The 20,014-nt window shown below is 37.4% G+C and overlaps 1 protein-coding gene across 10 annotated transcripts in view; it reads right to left on the reverse strand.

The window, feature by feature from the left end:
* EXOC6 (exocyst complex component 6) overlaps window positions 1-20,014 on the reverse strand; it is a 192,321-nt gene that overhangs the window by 38,499 nt on the left and 133,808 nt on the right. For 7 of the 10 annotated variants that reach the window (XR_003002485.1, XM_024739500.1, XM_024739505.1 and 4 more), the window contains exon 19: window positions 13,928-14,069. The exons of the other annotated variants lie outside the window; for them this stretch is intronic. Coding sequence is in view for 6 of the 7 variants with exons in the window: in XM_024739500.1 (XP_024595268.1) it covers window positions 13,928-14,069 (142 nt within the window). In the remaining variant the exon portion in view is untranslated. The remainder of the gene's footprint in view (window positions 1-13,927; window positions 14,070-20,014) is intronic. 10 annotated transcript variants of the gene reach the window in all.

Genomic DNA, 20,014 nt, shown 5'->3' on the forward strand with positions numbered 1-20,014 from the left:
AGAGACACCCCCCTTTGAAATATCTCCAACAGTGCTCTGAAGGCTCTGTTTAAAACTCACCAAGTTCTTCATTTTATAGGGCAGAAAAATTAAAATTGAAGTGATTTGCCCAGATCACATAGCTTATTTAGATTTCCTGACATTCAATTCATTGATCCAGAATCTGATTAAGTATTCAACCTCTCATCTTTTATGCCATCTCTTCTAAGAACCTAACCAATATGGAAGTGAAATTCACTAGTTTATAGCTCTCAGGTTTTTTCTCAAATATTTTTTAGGGATAGGAGGCTTCATATTTTTTCCTTTACTTCTTTAAAACTCAAATGTAGTCAATCCTGTTGGTTTTATCCTCTACAATATCTTCAGTCTGAATCGGTCTCTACCTCAGTTCAAGCTATCATCATTTCTTGCTTACATTACTAAAATACATTTCTATCTGGTCTCTCTGCTTCTTGTGTGCCACCTTTCCATCTACTTCTCCGAGTAAGATGTAAATGTGATTTATGCCACTTCACAGTTTAACACCTTTCAATGGTTCCCCATCACCTTCACAATAAAGCAGGACAAGTATAAGATCCTTTATAACCTGGCCTTTGTCTATCTCTCTAGCCTCATCTCTTACCACCTTCCTAGGGGCACCTTAAACTCCTTCCATTCCAAACCACCTGCACTTCCTTGTATATGCCACAGTCTCTTACCGAGTACCTTTGATCCTTCTGCCTGGAGCATCCTTCCTCTTCTTTTCCACTGGGTAACTCTTACTTATCCTTCCATTCAATCTACATCTTTTGTGGAAGACTTCCATTACCCTGCAGCCTGGGTTAGGTCCCTCCTCTGTGATCTCCCTGCAACTTCTGTACACAGCCTAACTATACTACCCATTTTGCTATCTTATAATTGTTTATCTGTCTGGGTTTTCCCACCAGACCATGAACTAACTCCCTGAGGGTAGGAAATATACTTCCATTGTTATATCCCGATCACCTAGTATAATGCCTGATACATAATGAGTAGGCAATAAAAGTTTCTTAAATGAATGAAGGAAAATTGAACAAATGAACAAATAAATTCTAAGGGGATGCCATCCAATCCTGGTAATTGATACGTTCTCTAGCTTATTGATTAGATCTAGAATGATGTTGTCCAACAGAACTTTCTCCAGTAATAGAAATGTTCTATATCTGAGCTGAACTGAATTCTTAGTTTTATTTAATTTTAATTGAATAGTCGCATATGACTACTAGACAGTGTAAATCTAGAACATTCTGTGCATATTTAGTGTATTTATTTCAAAATAACTGAGTATGGGTAAGAATACTCCAAATGTTTCCTTCAGCCGAAACTAAATTTGAGTTCTTCCACTAAACACAAAGCTCACAGGAAATAGAGATTTTTTTTTTTTAACCTTTACATACTCTGTGGCTGGTGTACAAGAGATATTCAGTAAATGCGTTGAATGAATAAATAATAATACAAATAATTCATTTATACTAATATGGTCCCAATAATTCTAGAGGTAGATTTCAATCTGAACTTTTTAAAGAATTGATGACTGATTTTTGGAATAGCTTTAAGTTTGTCTTCAGATTCCTTCTTGGCTCAAGCAGATTCTCAATTTTATATGATTTGTCATATTTTGGGGTTTCTTTGTTCTCCTCCCTTGGGCCAACTTTTTATTATTTTTATTTAATAATACCTACTTCCTAATATGATATCTTTGTCATTCAGTCATGCCATTAAGGATAGTTTTTTTGGTTTTTTTTTTTTTTTTTTTTTTTTTTTTTACCTGCATTGGCCGGCGGACTCTCAACCACTGCACCACCAGGGAAGCCCAAGGATAGTTTTTAAAAACACACATTGATCTTGGTCTTTCAATAAGATATTTAAAAATAGTTTCCAGGGCTTCCCTGGTGGCGCAGTGGTTAAGAGTCCGCCTGCCAGTGCAGGGGACACAGGTTCGAGCCCTGGTCTGGGAAGATCTCGTGTGCCGCAGAGCAGCTGGGCCCATGTCCACAACTACTGAGTCTGTGCTCTAGAGCCCGCGAGCCACAACTACTGAGCCCGTGTGCTGCAACTACTGAAGCCTGTGCCCCTAGGGCCCACATTCCACAAAAAGAGAAGCCACCTCAATGAGAGGCCTGCACACCGGAACGAAGAGTAGACCCAGCTCGCTGCAGCTAAAAAGAAAGCCTGCATGTAACAATGAAGACCCAGCACAGCCAAAAATAAATAAAGTTTTTAAAAAAATAGTGTTAAAAATAAATAAATTTTAAAAAATTAAAATAGTTTCCAGGCTTTCTAAAGTTTTTTTCTTTTTTTCTTAAAGAAAGTCAAAATCTTAGGGTTTTTTTCTCTTAGTGCCTCCTATTTGACTGTTTTTTTTTTTCATAAATTTATTTTTGTCTGGATTGTGTCTTTGTTGCCGCACGTGGACTTTCTCTAGTTGCAGTGAGCGGGGGCTACTCTTTGTTGTGGTGCGCAAGCTTCTCATTGTGGTGGCTTCTCTTGTGGAGCACGGGCTCTAGGCAAGCAAGCTTCAGTAGTTGTGGCAGGGGGACTCTACAGCGTAGGCTCAGTAGTTATGGCACATGGGCTTAGTTGCTCTGCGGCATGTGGGATCTTCCTGGACCAGGGCTCAAACCCATGTCCCCTGCATTGGCAGGCGGATTCTTAACCACTGCGCCACCAGGGAAGCCCTGACCATTTCTTTTTTAAAATAAAGTAGCTTCATGAAATATTCATTTCCTCTTATTTTTTGCTAGAATATGGAACTTAATAATAATGATTCCAAGTTTAAAAATACTCTTTTTTTTAAAATAAATTATTTTATTTTATTTATTTTTGGCTGCGTTGGGTCTTCATTGCCGTGCACGGGCTTTCTCTAGTTGCGGTGAGCAGGGGCTACTCTTCGTTGTGGTGCACGGGCTTCTCATTGCAGTGGCTTCTCTTTGTTGCAGAGCATGGGCCCTAGGTGTGCAGGCTTCCGTAGTTGTAGCATGCAGGCTCAGTGGTTGTGGCTCACGGGCTCTAGGGTGCAGGCTCAGTAGTTGTGGCGCACAGGTTTAGTTGCCCCGCGGCATGTGGGATCTTCCCAGACCAGGGATTGAACCCATGTCCACTGAATTGGCAGGCGGATTCTTAACCACTGAGCCACCAGGGAAGCCCTGACCATTTCTTTTTTAAAATAAAATAGCTTCATGACATATTCATTTCCTCTTATTTCTTGCTAGAATATAGAACTTAATAATAATGATTCTAAGTTTAAAAATACTCTAAAGTAACATTAGAGGGACTTCCCTGATGGCACAGTGGTCAAGAATCCGCCTGCCAATGCAGGGGACATGGGTTCGAGCCCTGGTCCAGGAAGATCCCACATGCTGCAGAACAACTAGGGCTTTGTGCCTCAACTACTGAGCCTGTGCTCAAGAGCCCACGAGCCACACCTACTGAGCCCATGTGCTGCAACTACTGAAGCCTGCACACCTAGAGCCTGTGCTGCGCGACGAGAAGCCACCACAATAAGAAGCCTGTGAACCGCAACGAAGAGTAGCCCCCACTCACTGCAACTAGAGAAAGCCCACGTGCAGCAACAGACCCAACACAGCCAAAAAAATAATTAATTAATTAGATTTTAAATTTTAAAAATTTAAAAATTAAAAATAAATAAAATAACATTAGAGAGGGAGGTAGAGGGAAAGGCATCACCTTATTGGGAAGGTAAATTTTTGCTGTATCAGTTTAACTGAGAAGAAGATAAGATTGAATTAATTTAGATAAAACTGAAAGTTAAAATTAATACATACTGTAGAAGCTGTGATTATAATGACAAAAGAAACCCCTTCCAAATTGGCAATCTATGACGTTTTAAGAGAACAGAGTATCTACAGGCAAAAACATGAATTATTTGTAAATCTAACAAAACTTTAAGCAGGAAAATATGCCCTTCCTGCCCTCAGGATCTATGCACAGATGTACAGGATTTGTATGGGGGGAACAAAGATGGCTAAGAAGTCAGGCTATAAGTATTTATCCTGGCATGAAAATATAAACCTCTGAAATTAAATGCAGAGGGAATAAGTCCTTGAACAATCCTGTCCTAGGCAGACAGTTATTTTTACTGTAAGGTGGATTATTTGGAAAACATTTACACAGGGTAGGAAGAATTGGGAAGTGGAAGAAAAAATGCCCATGGAATAAGAAAAGTAAATAGATCAAAAGATTGAAAAAGAGGGTGAGGAGGCTAGGCTAAATAAACTCTCAAGACTGCTTGTGGATGACAAGGCAAGGACATATAAAATGGAATAATTTCATAACTAAATAAATGAATGACTGTAAATAAAAACAGTCTGCATATTGAAAAGATTTCTCATAATTCCATTTCTTACTACATCTGAAGATTTAAATTGGCTAGTTAGAACCCAAATTTTGGCTCGGCAACGTATTCTATGTGGACCAGATGTGTCATTAGAAGCGATGACGAAGAGCACCATCTAGTGGTTTTTCTGGTGGTGAAGAACTCATGCCTGGGAGTCAGGGGTCTGTTAGAATTCTTGACTGTTAAATTCTGTTACATGTGGTTGGTAGCAGTGGAATGCAAGCCTCTAGAACCAACTGCCCCTCTACATTCATCACCCCACTCTTATATAAGGTAGTATCTATTCCTCTCCCTTTCTTGGAAAAGGAGCAAAGCAGCCTAAATTTGATACCGTAAATGCCATTAAAACCAGAACAAATTCAAGTAGGCAAAAAATAAAAGAGCATCCAGCTTCCTTAAAAAAAAAAAAAAAAGACAAATATCCTCTCATACCATCGACATGATTTTGCTTGAACCCTTTTATTTTGGGGTATGGACCTTTTTCAAGGCTAGAATTAGAGGCCCTGGGGTCATAGCCATATACATACAAAAAAATCTATGAAGACTTACTTTCTTTCTTTTTTTTTTTTTTGAGGTGGGCTAAGCCTTTATCCAATTGCAAAAAGACCAAGGCCTTCAAACCTAGAGATTCACCTATTTCTCAATAAATCATCACTGAAAAAGGTACCAGTGCTCTTCAACCTGGAGCTTTTCTAGTGCTTATGAATTTAGGATGTTAGACACTTAGGAGTCAATAACCTCAATTAGGTATTTGTGTCGAATATATGAAAAAGTACATTCTAGACCTATTCTGGGTATCTCAAATCCTTCTGATTGCCTGATGCTTTGGAAATGTTATTTTGTTAGGGATGTGAAGGATTTCTGAGATACCTTTATAGGAACTTAAGAAGACACTTTTATTTTTTCCTCTATACTGTTGCCTTTGTAAGGTGCCTTCTGATGCGACCCAATATATGAGGTGCTTAATAAAACAAAAGCACATACACAGATTTAGAACATCAGCTTTATGCCAAGCTTGGCAAATGCTCCTCCAAGAAGTGATTTCTCTTAAACTTATACAAAATCTGTAACAGGATTAAAGGTTCAATGTAGCTTTGTGGGGGGGCGGGGGCTACGTTTGCAATTCCGAATGGAATGCCTTCCTGACTTCTCCAACCACACAGTTATAGTAGTATTATTGGTTATGGTCAAGCTAACCAAAAATGTCTACTTCATTCACGCATAAGCCCTACCTAATATTCTCAATCAGTACAACTTTTTATCTAAATTAGGTCTGCTTCTTATACTCTGTCACAGTACCATCTACTTTTCTAGAATTTAACAACTTATAATCATATGTATTAGTGCAGTCATATAACGAATGCCTCCCCACTGGGCCTAAACCCAAAGAGGGTTAGGGGCTTTTTCTGTTTTGTTTACCACTGTATCCCCTAAATGCCAAGTACTTGGTAGATATGAAGGAATTAATGCATGACTTTAAAGTACCATACTCTTCTTCGCCTTAAACTTTACTACTTCTGGGACTTCCCTGGTGGCGCAGTGGTTAAGAATGTGCCTGCCAATGCAGGACACAGGATCGATCCCCGGCCCAGGAAGATCCCACATGCCACGGAGCAACTAAGCCCGTGCACCACAACTACTAAGCTGACATGCCACAACTACTGATGCCCGCGCGCCTAGAGCCCGTGCTCCACAACAAGAGAAGCCACCGCAATGAGAAGCCCACGCACCACAATGAAGAGTAGGCCCCGCTCACCGCAACTACAGAAAGCCCACGCGCAGCAATGAAGACCCAACACAGCCAAAAGTAAATAAAATAAATTTATAAACATAGTCATCAAATATGTGAAGAATTTTTATAAATGATCAGTTATATCTATATCAAGAAGTTGAATGGTCTTGAAGAAAATTACAGCAGCATCAATTGGCCTTAACCTTTTTTTTAAAGAGGCAGCATTTTGTGTATGTATGTATGTATGGCTGCATGTATGTATGTATGTATGTATGTATGGCTGTGCCACGAAGCATGCAGGAGCTTAGTTCCCCCTGACCAAGGATCGAACCCATGCCCCCTGCAGTGGAAGTGTGGAGTCTTAACCACTGGACCTGCCAGGAAAGTTCCTGGCCTTAACTTTTTGATAACAAAGTTAGGAGAACTCTAGAAAAGCAAATGTAGATTATAGAGACTTCCTGATTTGTTAATTTGTTCATTTATGCAACAAACACTCTGAGCATAGCATTCTGCATTGGCTGCTGACAATTATAAATTCTATGTTGAATTTAACTATCTATCCTAGATGATTAAATCTCTTCTCTTTCCTCTCTCCTCTTCACCTTCCTCTCCTTTTCTCTTTCTTTTTTTCCCTCTTCATACCACCCACCCCAACCATGGGATGTATTCTTGGGTGTCTTCTACTATGTGAGTCTCTGACTCTAACCACCTAAATCATATCAAATTTACTCATTCACTAATTTTATGCATTCCCTCCTCCTCCTTTCAAAATGTCTGAAATCCATCTTCTTCTCTTCATTCCCACTGCCCAAAGTCAAGCTCTTTCTATCCTTCACAGGAAAAAGTTCAATAGTCTTTTAACAGGTCTTCCTACTTGTAGTACCTCTCTCATTTCAGTTCAATTTCCACATGACACAGAGTTCACTTTCTATAATACAGACTTCATAATGTCATGGTCCTGATTAAAAAGCTTCAATGGATCTCTATTGCTTATTAAATAAAGTCCAAGCATTCAGAAGTCTGACTTTTCTCAGCCATATCTTTCAACACTTTCAATCATGCATCTTGTAGTCTAGCTATACAAGACCGTATGAAGATTCCCTAAGCATTCTCTCATCACAGCACTTTTGCCTATGCCATTCCCTCTGCTCAGAATGCCCTTCCTTGCTTTTGATGAAACCTGACTCATCCTTTAAGACTCAAATTTCACTTCTGATAGTCAATCTTTTCAACCCCATGTAGGATTAATTGCTCCTTCTCTACAAGTGATACATACTTCTATAAAGAATTTATGTTCTACTACAGTCATTTACATGTTTGTTTCCTCCCCATCTAGTATGTGAGATCTTTGAAACCTGATTCATCTTTGATTTCCCAGTAATAACAGGTAGTAGGTTCCCATTAAACATCTGAATAAATGAATCTTCCCTACAAATCAGTTGACTCTACATGGAAAAAATTCAGGTACAGACTGAAATTTGAGCTCAAGCCAATTTAACTCATAAGTATGTGTGTCACAAGGAATACCAGGGAAAAGGGCACACACTGTTTGAAAAAATAAGTGGGTACAGGGGCTTCCCTGGTGGCGCAGTGGTTGAGAGTCTGCCTGCCAATGCAGGGGACACGGGTTCATGCCCCGGTCCAGGAGGATCCCACATGCCACGCAGTGGCTAGGCCCGTGAGCCATGGCCGCTGAGCCTGCGCGTCCGGAGCCCGTGCTCCGCAACAGGTTCAATCCCCGGTCCGTGGCAGAGGCCACGGCAGTGAGAGGCCCGTGTACCGCAAAAAAAAAAAAGAAAAAGTGACTACATAGATGGATCAGTGCTAATTCTTTCACTACCAGAAAAAAACAAAAACTAAAAGCACATGGCTGAATGATATGAGGAACTGAACTATTCTTAACTTTCTACCTCCCCAACTTCAGCTGGTTGTGCTATTTGTTTCTACCTGCAGGCTGACATTTTAAGGCCTAGGAAATATATGCATAATGTTTTTACAAAGTAATGAGGATGGAAAAATAATCAAACCAAATTATAAAATTTAATTCAGAATTAAGGCCATTCTTGATGCTTATATTTGATGTTAACCTCTTATTGCTTAAATTCTTTGACTTAAGCCTTTCTTGAGTTACCCAAGATCTTTGGTCGTTTTTGGTATCTAGTTCCTGATCTCTGCTATCTAACTTCCCTGGACTCTGGATTTCTTACTAGTGTAAAACAGACTAGTAGGATTTTATGTTAATCCCACAAACCAGTCACAGACTTTTTTTTTTTTTTGGCTGCGTTGGATCTTTGTTGCTGCACGAGGGCTTTCTCTAGTTGAGGAGAACAGGGGCTCCTCTTCGCTGCAGTGCGCGTGCTTCTCATTGCAGTGGCCTCTCTTTTTGCGGAGTATGGGCTCTAGGTGTGCAGGCTTCAGTAGTTGCGGCACGTGGGCTCAGTAGTTGTGGCTTGCGGGATTTAGAGCACAGGCTCAGTAGTTGTGGCACACGGGCTTACTTGCTCTGCGGCATGTGGGATCTTCCCGGACCAGGGCTCAAACCTGTGTCCCCTGCATTGGCAGGCGGATTCGTAACCACTGGGTTACAAGTATAAGTGCCACCAGGGAAGTCCCTGGTCACAGACTTTTAAGTAATCGTTTCTGAGCCTCTTGAAGGGAAAGTAATTACTATGAATCAATATGGGTTTATGAAGAATCAGAGTAGTAACATTTTCTTCTTTGAAAAACTAATTAGACTGGTAGATGAGGAAAATTCAATGGCCATTATTATCCCTATATACCAGCAAGGCATCTGGCAAAGTTGCTCATAACTTTGAGCTATGATTTAGATTCAAAACTATGAATTAGATTCAACCAGGGAATTAGCAACTGGCTGAAGAAATCTAAAGATACCCAAGATTTTGAATAATGGAGCTAAGTCAGTATGAATAGATAGACCCATGTAATGTTGTGGTTCTCAAACTTTACGGTGCTTCAGTATCACCTGAAAGGCCTACTCAAAAAGAAACTGCTGTGTCCTATGCCCAGAATTCACAATTCAGCAGGTGGGGTTCAAGAATTTACAGTGCTGGGACTTCCCTGGTGGTACAGTGGTAAAGAATCCACCTTCCAGTGCAAGGGACGTGGGTTTGATCCCTGGCCGGGGAACTAAGATCCCACGCGCCACAGGGCAATTAAGCCCGCGCACGAGCACCACGACTACTGAACTTGCGCACATCAATGAGGGAGCCTGAGTGCCGCAAACTACAGAGCCCACGTGCTCTGGAGCCCGTGCGCCACAACTACAGAGCCCATGTGTACTGGAGCCCGCGTGCCACAACTAGAGAAGAGAAAACCCGCATGCCACAACTAGAGAGAAGCCCATGCACCACAAACAAAAGATCCCGCATGCTGCAACTAAGACCCAATGCAGCTAAAAAAAATAAAGAAAATAAACAAATAAAATAAAACAAGAATTCACACTGCTAATAAGTTCCCAGATGATACTGTTGCTGCTCATCTGGGAACCATGTTTTGAGAATCACTGATGTACTATATATCAGGATACAGATATCAGGTTTTGTTCAACATTTTGCTAATGACCTTGTTAAATAAAAGCATGATTACAAATCTGCAGATGATATTAAATTTTGATATAAAAAGATCTCAATAGGCTAGCTGTGGGACAAATCTTAAAATAAAATTTAATAGGGATAATCTTAAAATCCTAAAACAAAAACTAATCATACAAGTATAAGAAAAACAAAGCTTGACAATCACACACAAAAAAAGAGAAAGATAAAGAGATTTTAGAATGCTACAGCTTCAATGATTCGAGAGTATACTCTGGTAACCAAAAAAGGTAATAACAGTTTGGATTTTACTAATAAAGTACAAAATATGGAACAATGTATTTGATAGTCCAACTACATATTATACTGGTTCCACCACACCTGGGTATCTCTGTATTCAATTTTGGGTGTCAGACATTAAACAGAAGGCAGTCAAACCAGTTTGTTCAAAGAAGAGCTTTGGACCTAAAATCATTATCACATGAGAACAGTAAGAGGAATTGTTTATCTCTGGTCTTCAGAAGATTCAGAAAGATATGAGAGCAGTTTTCATATAATTGGCTTGTGGATGAAGACTAGGTTTTCTCTATATGACCCTAAGAGGAACTGCCACCTGTAGTTATCAGACTGCTTACTATACACAGGTGCCCAGCTGAGGAGAGGAGTGGGGAGGGAACAGGGGCTGAAATCTAGCTCACATTTCACTTGATAAGTCATGTGCCTTGGTGGGGGTGTCCAGCTGGAAAAAGGGTAAACTTTTTTCTAATTCATAGAAAGGGGACAACACTGGAGGACTTTTTCCCTTCAGTGGGAATATCTTTTCTAATTTGCACAAAGGCACAATATGGACTAGTGGTGACTCTAGCCCTAACGCAGAACTAGGTACATTAGGAGAAGTTTAGAAAAAACAACTGCAACTCAATGTGAGAAATTGACAGAGTAATATATTAAATGCAAACTCATTTTCTAAAGAGTAGTTAATCTCCCAAATTAAATGTTCAAGGAAGAGCTGGACAACTACTTGATGGGGTTATTTTAGAGTGTGTTTCAAGGTAGAGGAGTATGTGAGTATGTCCTACTAGGCGGGTGGTGAAACTCAATGGTTGTTTAGTTTCTAGGATTCTACATCTGAACTACCTGCCTGTTTTCTCCATATCCCAGTTGATTCTTAAGGCATCCAGATTCCTTCTCTTCACAAATTTACCATACATTCTAGCCTTCCTCTTACCTATCCAAATTCCTCTTCCTGTCTCCCTTTCTTCTCCTTTCTCTGCCCCAATGTATAGAAAGAATACACACAGCATTAATACTGAAAATAAACCTTGTATTTTAAAAAATTGCTTTCTTCCAGATTAAAAAACAAAAACACTATTTAAAATAGGGATGAAGGGAATTCCCTGGCAGTCCAGAGGTTAGGACGGCATGCTTCCTTTACAGGGGGCACAGGTTCAATCCCTGGTCAGGGAACTAAGACCCTGCAAGCTGCGTGGCGTGGCCAAAAAAAAAGGGGATGAAAACTAAAATTCTCTGAACATATTATTAGAGAAAGCTAAGTTTCATTTTTAAGTGATTTATATATCAATCACTAAAAGTCATGAGTTGGGGAGTAGATAATTCTTTTGCACCAGAAAGAGAGTGGAATAGACATGAAAAATGTAATGTCAGGGAATTCCCTGGTGGTCCAGTGGTTAGGACTCTGAGCTTCCAATGCCGGGGGCCCAGGTTTGATCCTTGGTTGGGTAACTAAGATCCCACAAGCCTCGTGGTGTGGCCAATGGGGGAAAAAAAAATGTAATGTCAATTTTTATTTGTTCAGTGAGTACTGAATGCATGATACTGTATTAAGTAATGATTAAGTAATATTTGATAAAAATTAAGGAGCAGAGCCAACCACAGCCATAATCTTATAGGAAGCTGAGTTATCTTTTGTGGTTTGTCTTTGAGTCCTGGTTTCTCCCTTTCCATATCTATAGTACCAGAACCTTGGCCCCCATCAGGCTAGGGTTTATTCCTCTTGCACTTGACCCCAGACATCTTTAACTGAGTTATACCTTATACTTAGGAATAATCTCTTCCAAGAGATTAGTCTTTTAAGAAAACATCAACATCTTAAAAGCAGCCTTCATTAACTCCACCCAAATAAGTAACTAAAGGGAGAAACTGTCCTATGATGTAACAGAGAGGCAAAGTTTTGTGTTTTTTGTGCCTTTCTCTTAGTTAGGCTTACTATTCATGGAGAGGTAAGAGGACAGAGAAAATCTCTAGGTACCTGAAGCTGCCTAACCAAACAGTAATTTCCATTTTTTAACAAAAATATCTAATTGAGAAGACACAACCAAATACCAATAAAGGGCTCAACCACCCTCAAGCAATATTTATGTAAAATGTTTACATAAACATTATCATACTGAAATGATCTCATAAGACAACTTTTTTTTTTCTTTTGGCGTGCGGCACAGCTTGTGGGATCTTAGGTCCCTACCAGGGATCGAACCCAGGCCCTTGTAATGAAATCGCGGAATCCTAACCACTGGACCGCCAGGGAATTCCCTTGTAAGATAACTTTTAAAGAACTTTAAGAAATCAGTTTCAAATTATTTGTAGAATGAATTAACAATTACTTTGAGTTAGAAACATTTTAAAAAGTGCTTTTTGGGGTTTCCCTGGTGGCGCAGTGGTTGAGAGTCCGCCTGCCAATGCAGGGGACATGGGTTTGTGCCCCGGTCCGGGAAGATCCCACGTGCCGCGAAGAGTCTGGGCCTGTGAGCCATGGCCGCTGAGCCTGCGCGTCCAGAGCCAGTGCTCTGCAACGGGAGAGGCCACAACAGTGAGAGGCCCGCGTACTGCAAAAAAAAAAAAAAAAAAAGTGCTTTTTGGTAAGTATTTTTGTAAATACAAGATAAATATCATTTTGTAAACAATAGGTTTATTTTGAGAAAGAAATATATAAAGGTTTTCTAATTAGAGAAAATTAGAAATGCTTTCTAGGAAAAGAAAATGAATTCTCTTCCCTAGGGAAAAACTATCTTTCTTTTGCTTTGGAAATAGGTGGGTTTTTTAAAACTTTGCATTTCTTTTTTTGTGTAATAAACAATTGATCTTGATATATATAGAAGCAGACAAATATTTTTTATTTGTTGAAAAAAAAATCTGTCACTCCTGCTTCAGGTGCAAGCCACTGACATTTAATTTTTTAACGTCTTTCACAGAGAATATATTATCGCAAAATCTGCCCAAATAAATATTTTATAATCCTTCTTGTGTCCCACTGATTTTCAATTTATCAACAGTGGTGCCTGACTAAACTGTCAACCAGGGATTTTTATCATTTAATCAGTGTACCATTCATTTGAAAGTAATGCAAAAAATTGTTCCATAAACTCATGTTCTGTATAAGGGTAACCTACATCTAGAAGTATATATAACAAGGCGAATAACTAAATAGCACATTCAATTTTGAAGATGACTGGCTAATGTCAACATTAGATTATGGAATCTGCTAACTTGTCACCTAAAGAAAATAAAGTGAAAAACAATGGTAAAGGTAAAGACTTGAGAAATTCTTTGGGAAAGAGAATCAAAATTTCAGAATATAAAAGAAGCTTCACTTGGAATGCAGGGTCCTAAGATTATTCTTTAGCAGGTATCTGAAAAGTTATTTACAGGAAAGTAAGAATGACAAACTTGGAATCATTTCATTCACTTACTACAAACCTCAGGAGAGTCCTGGCAAGAAGACAAGAATGACCAAAAGAAGGAATAAAGGAAAAATAATGAATCATAAATGTATCACCTTTTTAATTATCCAGTCTGGATTGTCACTTCAGTGCCTCTCTAGAGCAGAGGTCCCCAACCTTCCTGGCACCAGGGACCGGTTTCTTGGAAGACAACTTTAACATGGGCAGGGGGGTGGGGGTGAGGGGGGTGGATGGCTCAGGCGGTAATGGGAGCGATGGGGGGCGGCAGATGAAGCTTCGCTCGCTCGTCCGCCCACCGCTCACCTCCTGCTGTGCGGCCCGGTTCTGAACAGGCTGTGGACCAGTAGCGGTCCGCGGCCCAGGGGTTGGGGATCCCTGCTCTACAGGCCCTAAATGTGAAAGTAAGATATTTTTCTCTTGTTGAAAAGAAGTTGCTTCTAAGGCTGCCGAAAGTTTAACTGAATCAGGCCGCTTCCCTCCTTTATGAACTATCCTACTATATACCATTTTTTCATATAATTTAAATATAGATTCTTAGAAATGCATCAGATTTAACCAATAAGGTACTTACATTCACACTGTATGACATCTAAGTTAAACTGCTGAACGGCTCCCATGCTTATCTGTTTTAACTCACTGTCCAGGAGCATCTGCATTAATGATGTTGACAGATGCTGGCAGGCTGACATGCAAGCAGTCTGGGCAACTTTCCCCTGTTATACAAATATCCAAACCAAAAAATAAACAAACAAACAAACATATAAATATATCATCGTGTATCACAAAAGTTATATACATGGCATTTTTTTGTTTTTTTTTTTGGTAGAATAGTAATTATTGGCCTTTCTCTTTCTGTATTCTGAGTGGCTGTCTTTTAGCATAGGAATTGAAAGTAATATTCTGTTGACTTGTCCTTCTCAGGATATAAATATCATTTAAGCTCTAACTGCATGCAGAAAAATTAAAGTACAAGTTTAAAACCCATTATTTATTATTTCAGATCTCCTGAAATGCCTCAAGTATTTTTAAAAATGCACATTAAAATATGACATTTGTGACATAAAGTAACTGTCATGTTGACAGAACATTTTATTCATATAATGCTCTTTAAGCTTTCCTTTAAACAGTTAACCAAGACAAGAATTAAAGAAGTTAATAGTGTAATTTATTAGAATTGAAACTATACCTAATATGCTTTAAAATATATACTTTGATATGTAATATATAAAATATACTTTATAAAATATACTTTGAGTCATTAAGTCCTTACTTCTAATAGGAACATTAGTTTGTAGCACAGCTTCAATTAGGAGGGAAAAAGAGAAGCTTGCATACCAATATGATTTCACAGTCATTTACAGATCTTCATTTAGTTTTAGAAATTAAGTTTTAGAATCATCTGATAATTTAGAAATATGCAGTTAATTGAGCTATAAATACTTGTGGTTGTCTTTTAGTATATATATCATTATATTTTCTACTATAATAAGCTCCTAAAACTCTACATGAATTTTGACTGACAGCCTTGATTCAGGCTGTATCGCCTTTAAAATGATAAAAAATAATTTTAAATGTTTAGCCTCCAGATTACTGGGATCACAATACAATATTGCTTTTAGTATAAATTGTTCTTCTAAGCAGGATTTTTATTTCAACTAAAAGTTTAAAAGAAAATATTACAAAAACTATTTTAGGTAAAGTTTTCTAGTGTAATGCTGCTCCTAGTATGGTTATCTCCAAACCACAAGTATGGGATTTGGTGATGGATTGACTCCCATGATAGGATTCAAAGATCTAGGAACAGGGTTAGAAATAATGACATTTGGAAGATGTGCCGTGTTCTGCCTCGTTCTCATTAACAAATATTTACCCAGAGATATTTGATAATTATATATTTTTCCTACTTATCACAAAGGCCAATAAATCTATAAAATCATGAAAATCTTCCAAACATAAATGCTATAATAGATACAAAAATGTTTACATAGGGTTGATCTGTTAGAAAAGTAAGAAAAAACATAAATACATTTTCAAGTTTACTAGAACAGCTGTTCATTAAGTTACACATTTAAAGTCAGACTAGAAACAAGCAACTTTTATGAATCTTTTATGAGTCTTCAGCATGTAGACACTATGCGCAGTGGAAAAACTGTGCATCTGAAATGGAATGCCAATATCTATATCAAAAACTTTAGAGATAAAAGCTGATGCAAACAATGTATTTGACAGATACTGATGAACTGCCAAAAAGGAATGTAACAAACAATGCAAAACCCAGCATGCTTCAAGACCCCCCAAACCCAAGAGGAATTAGTCTAGGAGACATGCAGCTCCATTCCCCAAGCAGAATGATATCAATATGAATGAGGGGCAGGAGGGAGACAGAAAAAGAAGAAATCAATGGCATGTAATTTAATTACAATGTAATAGGCTTGAGAATAGTTAATGGAAATGTCATTTTGACCAAATGGAACAACTAGTGCATTTTAGTTTAATGTACTTCTCCATCAAATCAGCTCCATGTCCTACTTACGTTGCCACTATAATGTACTAACTGCAAAAGCAGATTAATAAATTGCCAAAACAATTATTATTACATTCATTTCATAAACACATTGCATAATGTTAGTAGTATTATTTTAAGGTGATCTTTAAATTTTAACACAGGTTCAGATGCTACAAATGACTGTAGCAATAGTACTGGAGCCAAAATGATGGTACTAGTACAAAAATTCAGGCTATTCCATAAATTTGGTGGATATAGGTAATGAAAACATATGTGTGTGCGCATGCTCACGCACACACACACGCACACACACATGCGTTTAGTTTTTTGTTTAAATAATACATGTAATAATAAAATCTTAATATAAAATTTCCTTTGATTATGCATATTAAATACAGGCTTATTGTTCTCAAAGATAGAAGTTTAAAATATTTGTAAAATATTCAAATGAAAAATTCTTCCTTTTTTATAGCTCAAAATTAATATCAAAGGTTCAAATCCTTCAAATATTTAAAGTTATATTCTATAAGATTATACTTATTAAAATGTCTACTTCCTGATTATAAAATGTGAACAAATATTCTTAAATTTTATCTATTACTTATTTTGAGACAGAAAATTTTAATGTTCCAGAAACTCGCACATTCCAAAAACCTCTCTGGCAATTCATTTTTGATGCCTGTAGCCCTTGGTACACTTTTGTATAACCAAAACACCCCTTTCTGAACACTATTTTGCTATTATTGTTGATCCTTTTAATACTGCATCACTTTCTAGAACAAAAATAATCTAAGTACTTTTACAACTATCTTTAAAAACTAGCCTTTTTCATTAGAGATGCTCTGGTTTTTAACATTACAACAAAGCCAAAATAATTAAGTGAAGCGACTGAGAAAACACAGCACATTTAATATCAAGCACCTAGAAATTTCTGCTGTCCTCATCTGAAAAATTAATTGCAACTATTATTAACATTCTCCTCTTTAACAACATAAATTTCAGTAAATAAGTAAAAACACCTGCCAAACTTTTAAAGGTAACTACTTTTTTACCCTGATCTAACATTTTGCTGAAAAACAACTTGTAAAGAGAGAAAACCCTTGGACAAACTTCTTATATTTCAAAGGAACTTGTAAAAGAGAATCTGCTGACATATTAGATCCTTTTTGCATTACTCAAAAGCTTTTCTTCTAAGAACAATTGTGGTAAAGAGACATTTGGCTCCTAGGAAATTCCCAAAGGGTCAACCATATGCATCCTTCCATGGCACCTTCACAGTGCTGCTTTCTAGATCCATGTCTCAAAAGCAGCTTTCATCATTTACTTGTGTGTCAGTCAATATGATTTATGGACTGCATTCAACAAGGTCAAAGCATATAGAATGAGAAATATGACTACAATCTGCTAATTTGTTTTGTATTGAGCCACTTAAGAGTCAAAGACCTAATGTCAGACTGAGACCAGCAACACAATTAACCGGTCGGTGACAGATTCATCCATCCTCCCTGCCAGGCTGTGCCAATCAAAGACAGCATGAGGTGACATTTGGTGAAATCAGTAAGAAAACTCATTCTCTAAGTAACCTATGTGAGACCTTGATTGACACTTTCTGAATTTAGTTTGTGGAACACAGACACTCTTTACCCAATAGTCCCTCACTGCAAGCTGTGAAATAAAGCTTTTAATGCCAATCACAGGAACAATAAACCACAAACCACCAACCCTCAGTTTAAAAGGAATCAAGAAAACACATCTGTTTGTATGTCAAGCCAAATTTTCAAAATAATTTACTATTATAGATTAGGCTAAAGATACTCTGCTTCCTTTGAAACGTCGTAAAATGACATGGTAACAAAAATACAACACATTTTATTAGATTATAGCTCAAAACTGTTTTGGTTTCAAAGTAATGTTTTGATAGATCTACTCTCATATAATAGTAGGAGAAATGTAGAATACTTAAAAACTAATTTGACACATTTAAATTTTCATTTGAAGTTTTCATTTCTGTCTCACCATTCTCTTATTTCAAAGGCCTAATAAAGAAGGAAGGTTTGATTTCAATAGTACTTATTTGAAAGCATTTTTCGATGCTGCTTTCATTCTCTCAAATACATTTAACATAAAAATGTACTCTTGAAATCACAACCATTCTTTCTGCGTTGGTCTACTTTCCTTTATTTATACCCCCACAAAAGATCAACTTGGCACAAAAACCTACTTTTTATTTAAGTTAAAAAAATAAAGACTCAGAAATATTATGTGCTGTATTTATTAATCTTTAAATTGATAACAGGTTTTGTTTTAAAAGGTTATGTAACTCTTGTCAGGAAAAACTGGAAAATAAAATCATGGTCAATTTGAATATTAAATCTAACATTGATATGAAAATTTATTAATTCTGATTCTATGTGGCTTTTTAAAGTTGTTATTAATTTTTAAAGTTATTTAAATAAAAATAGTAAAATACTGCTATATTATTCAAACTTACTGCCTCTCAGTTTGCTTCATGAATTTCAGTTATGAGACCATGAAATAGCCTTTTCAAAGGGAAGACAAAAGACGAAAGGAAGTATTTTGATGAATTGGTCAGTCTCCTAAAGAGCTACAATTTTTAGCCTTTTAAAACACACAGTCCAAAAGAGTGAATTCTTTCATCAAATATGGAGTAAACATTAAAATTAGAAATAAATTCTTAATTGAAAAATGATGCCTAGTTGAAAAGTAGACATTTTAATTTAAGAAATCTATTCTTCTTCTTTCTCTTTTACATAAAAATCACAAATTTAAATTTTACTATATGAAACTACATTTACTCAAATGTAAAGAATGTTATTAAATCAGGAAAAAAATTCCTAAAACATGAAAATTTCTCCAAGGTGATTTCACAAAGGCACAAAGATTCCTTTACCTAGTAAGTTACGTTTTAAACTATTTTCTGGCTGAACACTCTATATAAAACTGAAATTTCTCCGATTCCCAATACTACAGAATAGATGAGTTATAAAGGTTTAAATATCAAGATGAATTCCTTTAGTGAGTTTTAATAATAACTTTAACACTATCTTGAAGACACAGTTTTGAGATTATGCCCCCAAAATTCATAGGTCTATCAAAATATACTTATTCTAACACCCCTAACATTCTCTAAAGTACCTCCTTTACACCTCTCTATTCCTCTCATACTCTCTCTGTCCTCATCTAAGTAGCTCTAGCTCCCAGAGAATTGGGTATCACATCAGTTAACCACAATTCCCATAGTCAATTATGAATTCCCTTTTTCCCGTCTGAGGCTTTTCTCCTCTAAACAATTCTCAATCATAAGGATACAAGACATAACATAAAGGCTTGCTCTTGGGACACACACACACACACACACACACACACATACACACACACACACGGATTAAATAAAATAGAAGTATCGCAAGGTTGGAAAAAAAATTCCCCAAACTTGGAAAACTTCAGGTCACTTATAATATATGGCACATTTCTATTTCATGCCTTATCCCAGCTTCCTTATCCCAACCATAGGTCTCATCAAACTTTGGTGGCCTTTTTCTTTTTTTTAAACAACCTTTTGAATGTGGCCTTTGATGACATGTAACACCCAGATTTTTAGCTTTCTGCAAGTATCATTGTTGCTGTCATGGCAGTCCCATGACATCTTCAAACTCCTCCTAACTTTAAAAGGCAGAAAGAGAATGCAAGGACAAGTAGAGCAGTGAAAGTCTAGAAGAGGTCAAGGTTTTGAAGCTACTGATTATACCAGAAATCTGGATAAAACGGTAAAAGCTGCATGCACTCTTGTCCGAAATAGCACAAAGAGGGAGCTAGTGTGTACTATGTAGGAACTGACAGATTTTTCCTACCTCTTAAATCTACTTGATAACAGCAAATTGGGCAATTAGGTACATGTTTAAGTAGGGAAGCAATAAAATATCAAGACCGTATAACTTTCTCACTTGGCAAATGTAAGAAATACAAGAGAAGTTTCCACATGGTGACTGAATACTATGGTCAAGCCACAAGAATTGACTGAAAAGTCGAAGTATCCCAGGAACTGTTATCAAAGCAACACCTCTGTGATAGCAGAGTCATAGCCTCATTTTTTTTTTTTTTTTTTTTTTTTTTTAGTACGTGGGCCTCTCA

The sequence above is a fragment of the Neophocaena asiaeorientalis genome, unplaced genomic scaffold (assembly GCF_003031525.2).
Source record: "Neophocaena asiaeorientalis asiaeorientalis breed wild unplaced genomic scaffold, Neophocaena_asiaeorientalis_V1.1 scaffold597, whole genome shotgun sequence".
In the NCBI taxonomy this organism is placed as follows: Eukaryota; Metazoa; Chordata; class Mammalia; order Artiodactyla; family Phocoenidae; genus Neophocaena; species Neophocaena asiaeorientalis.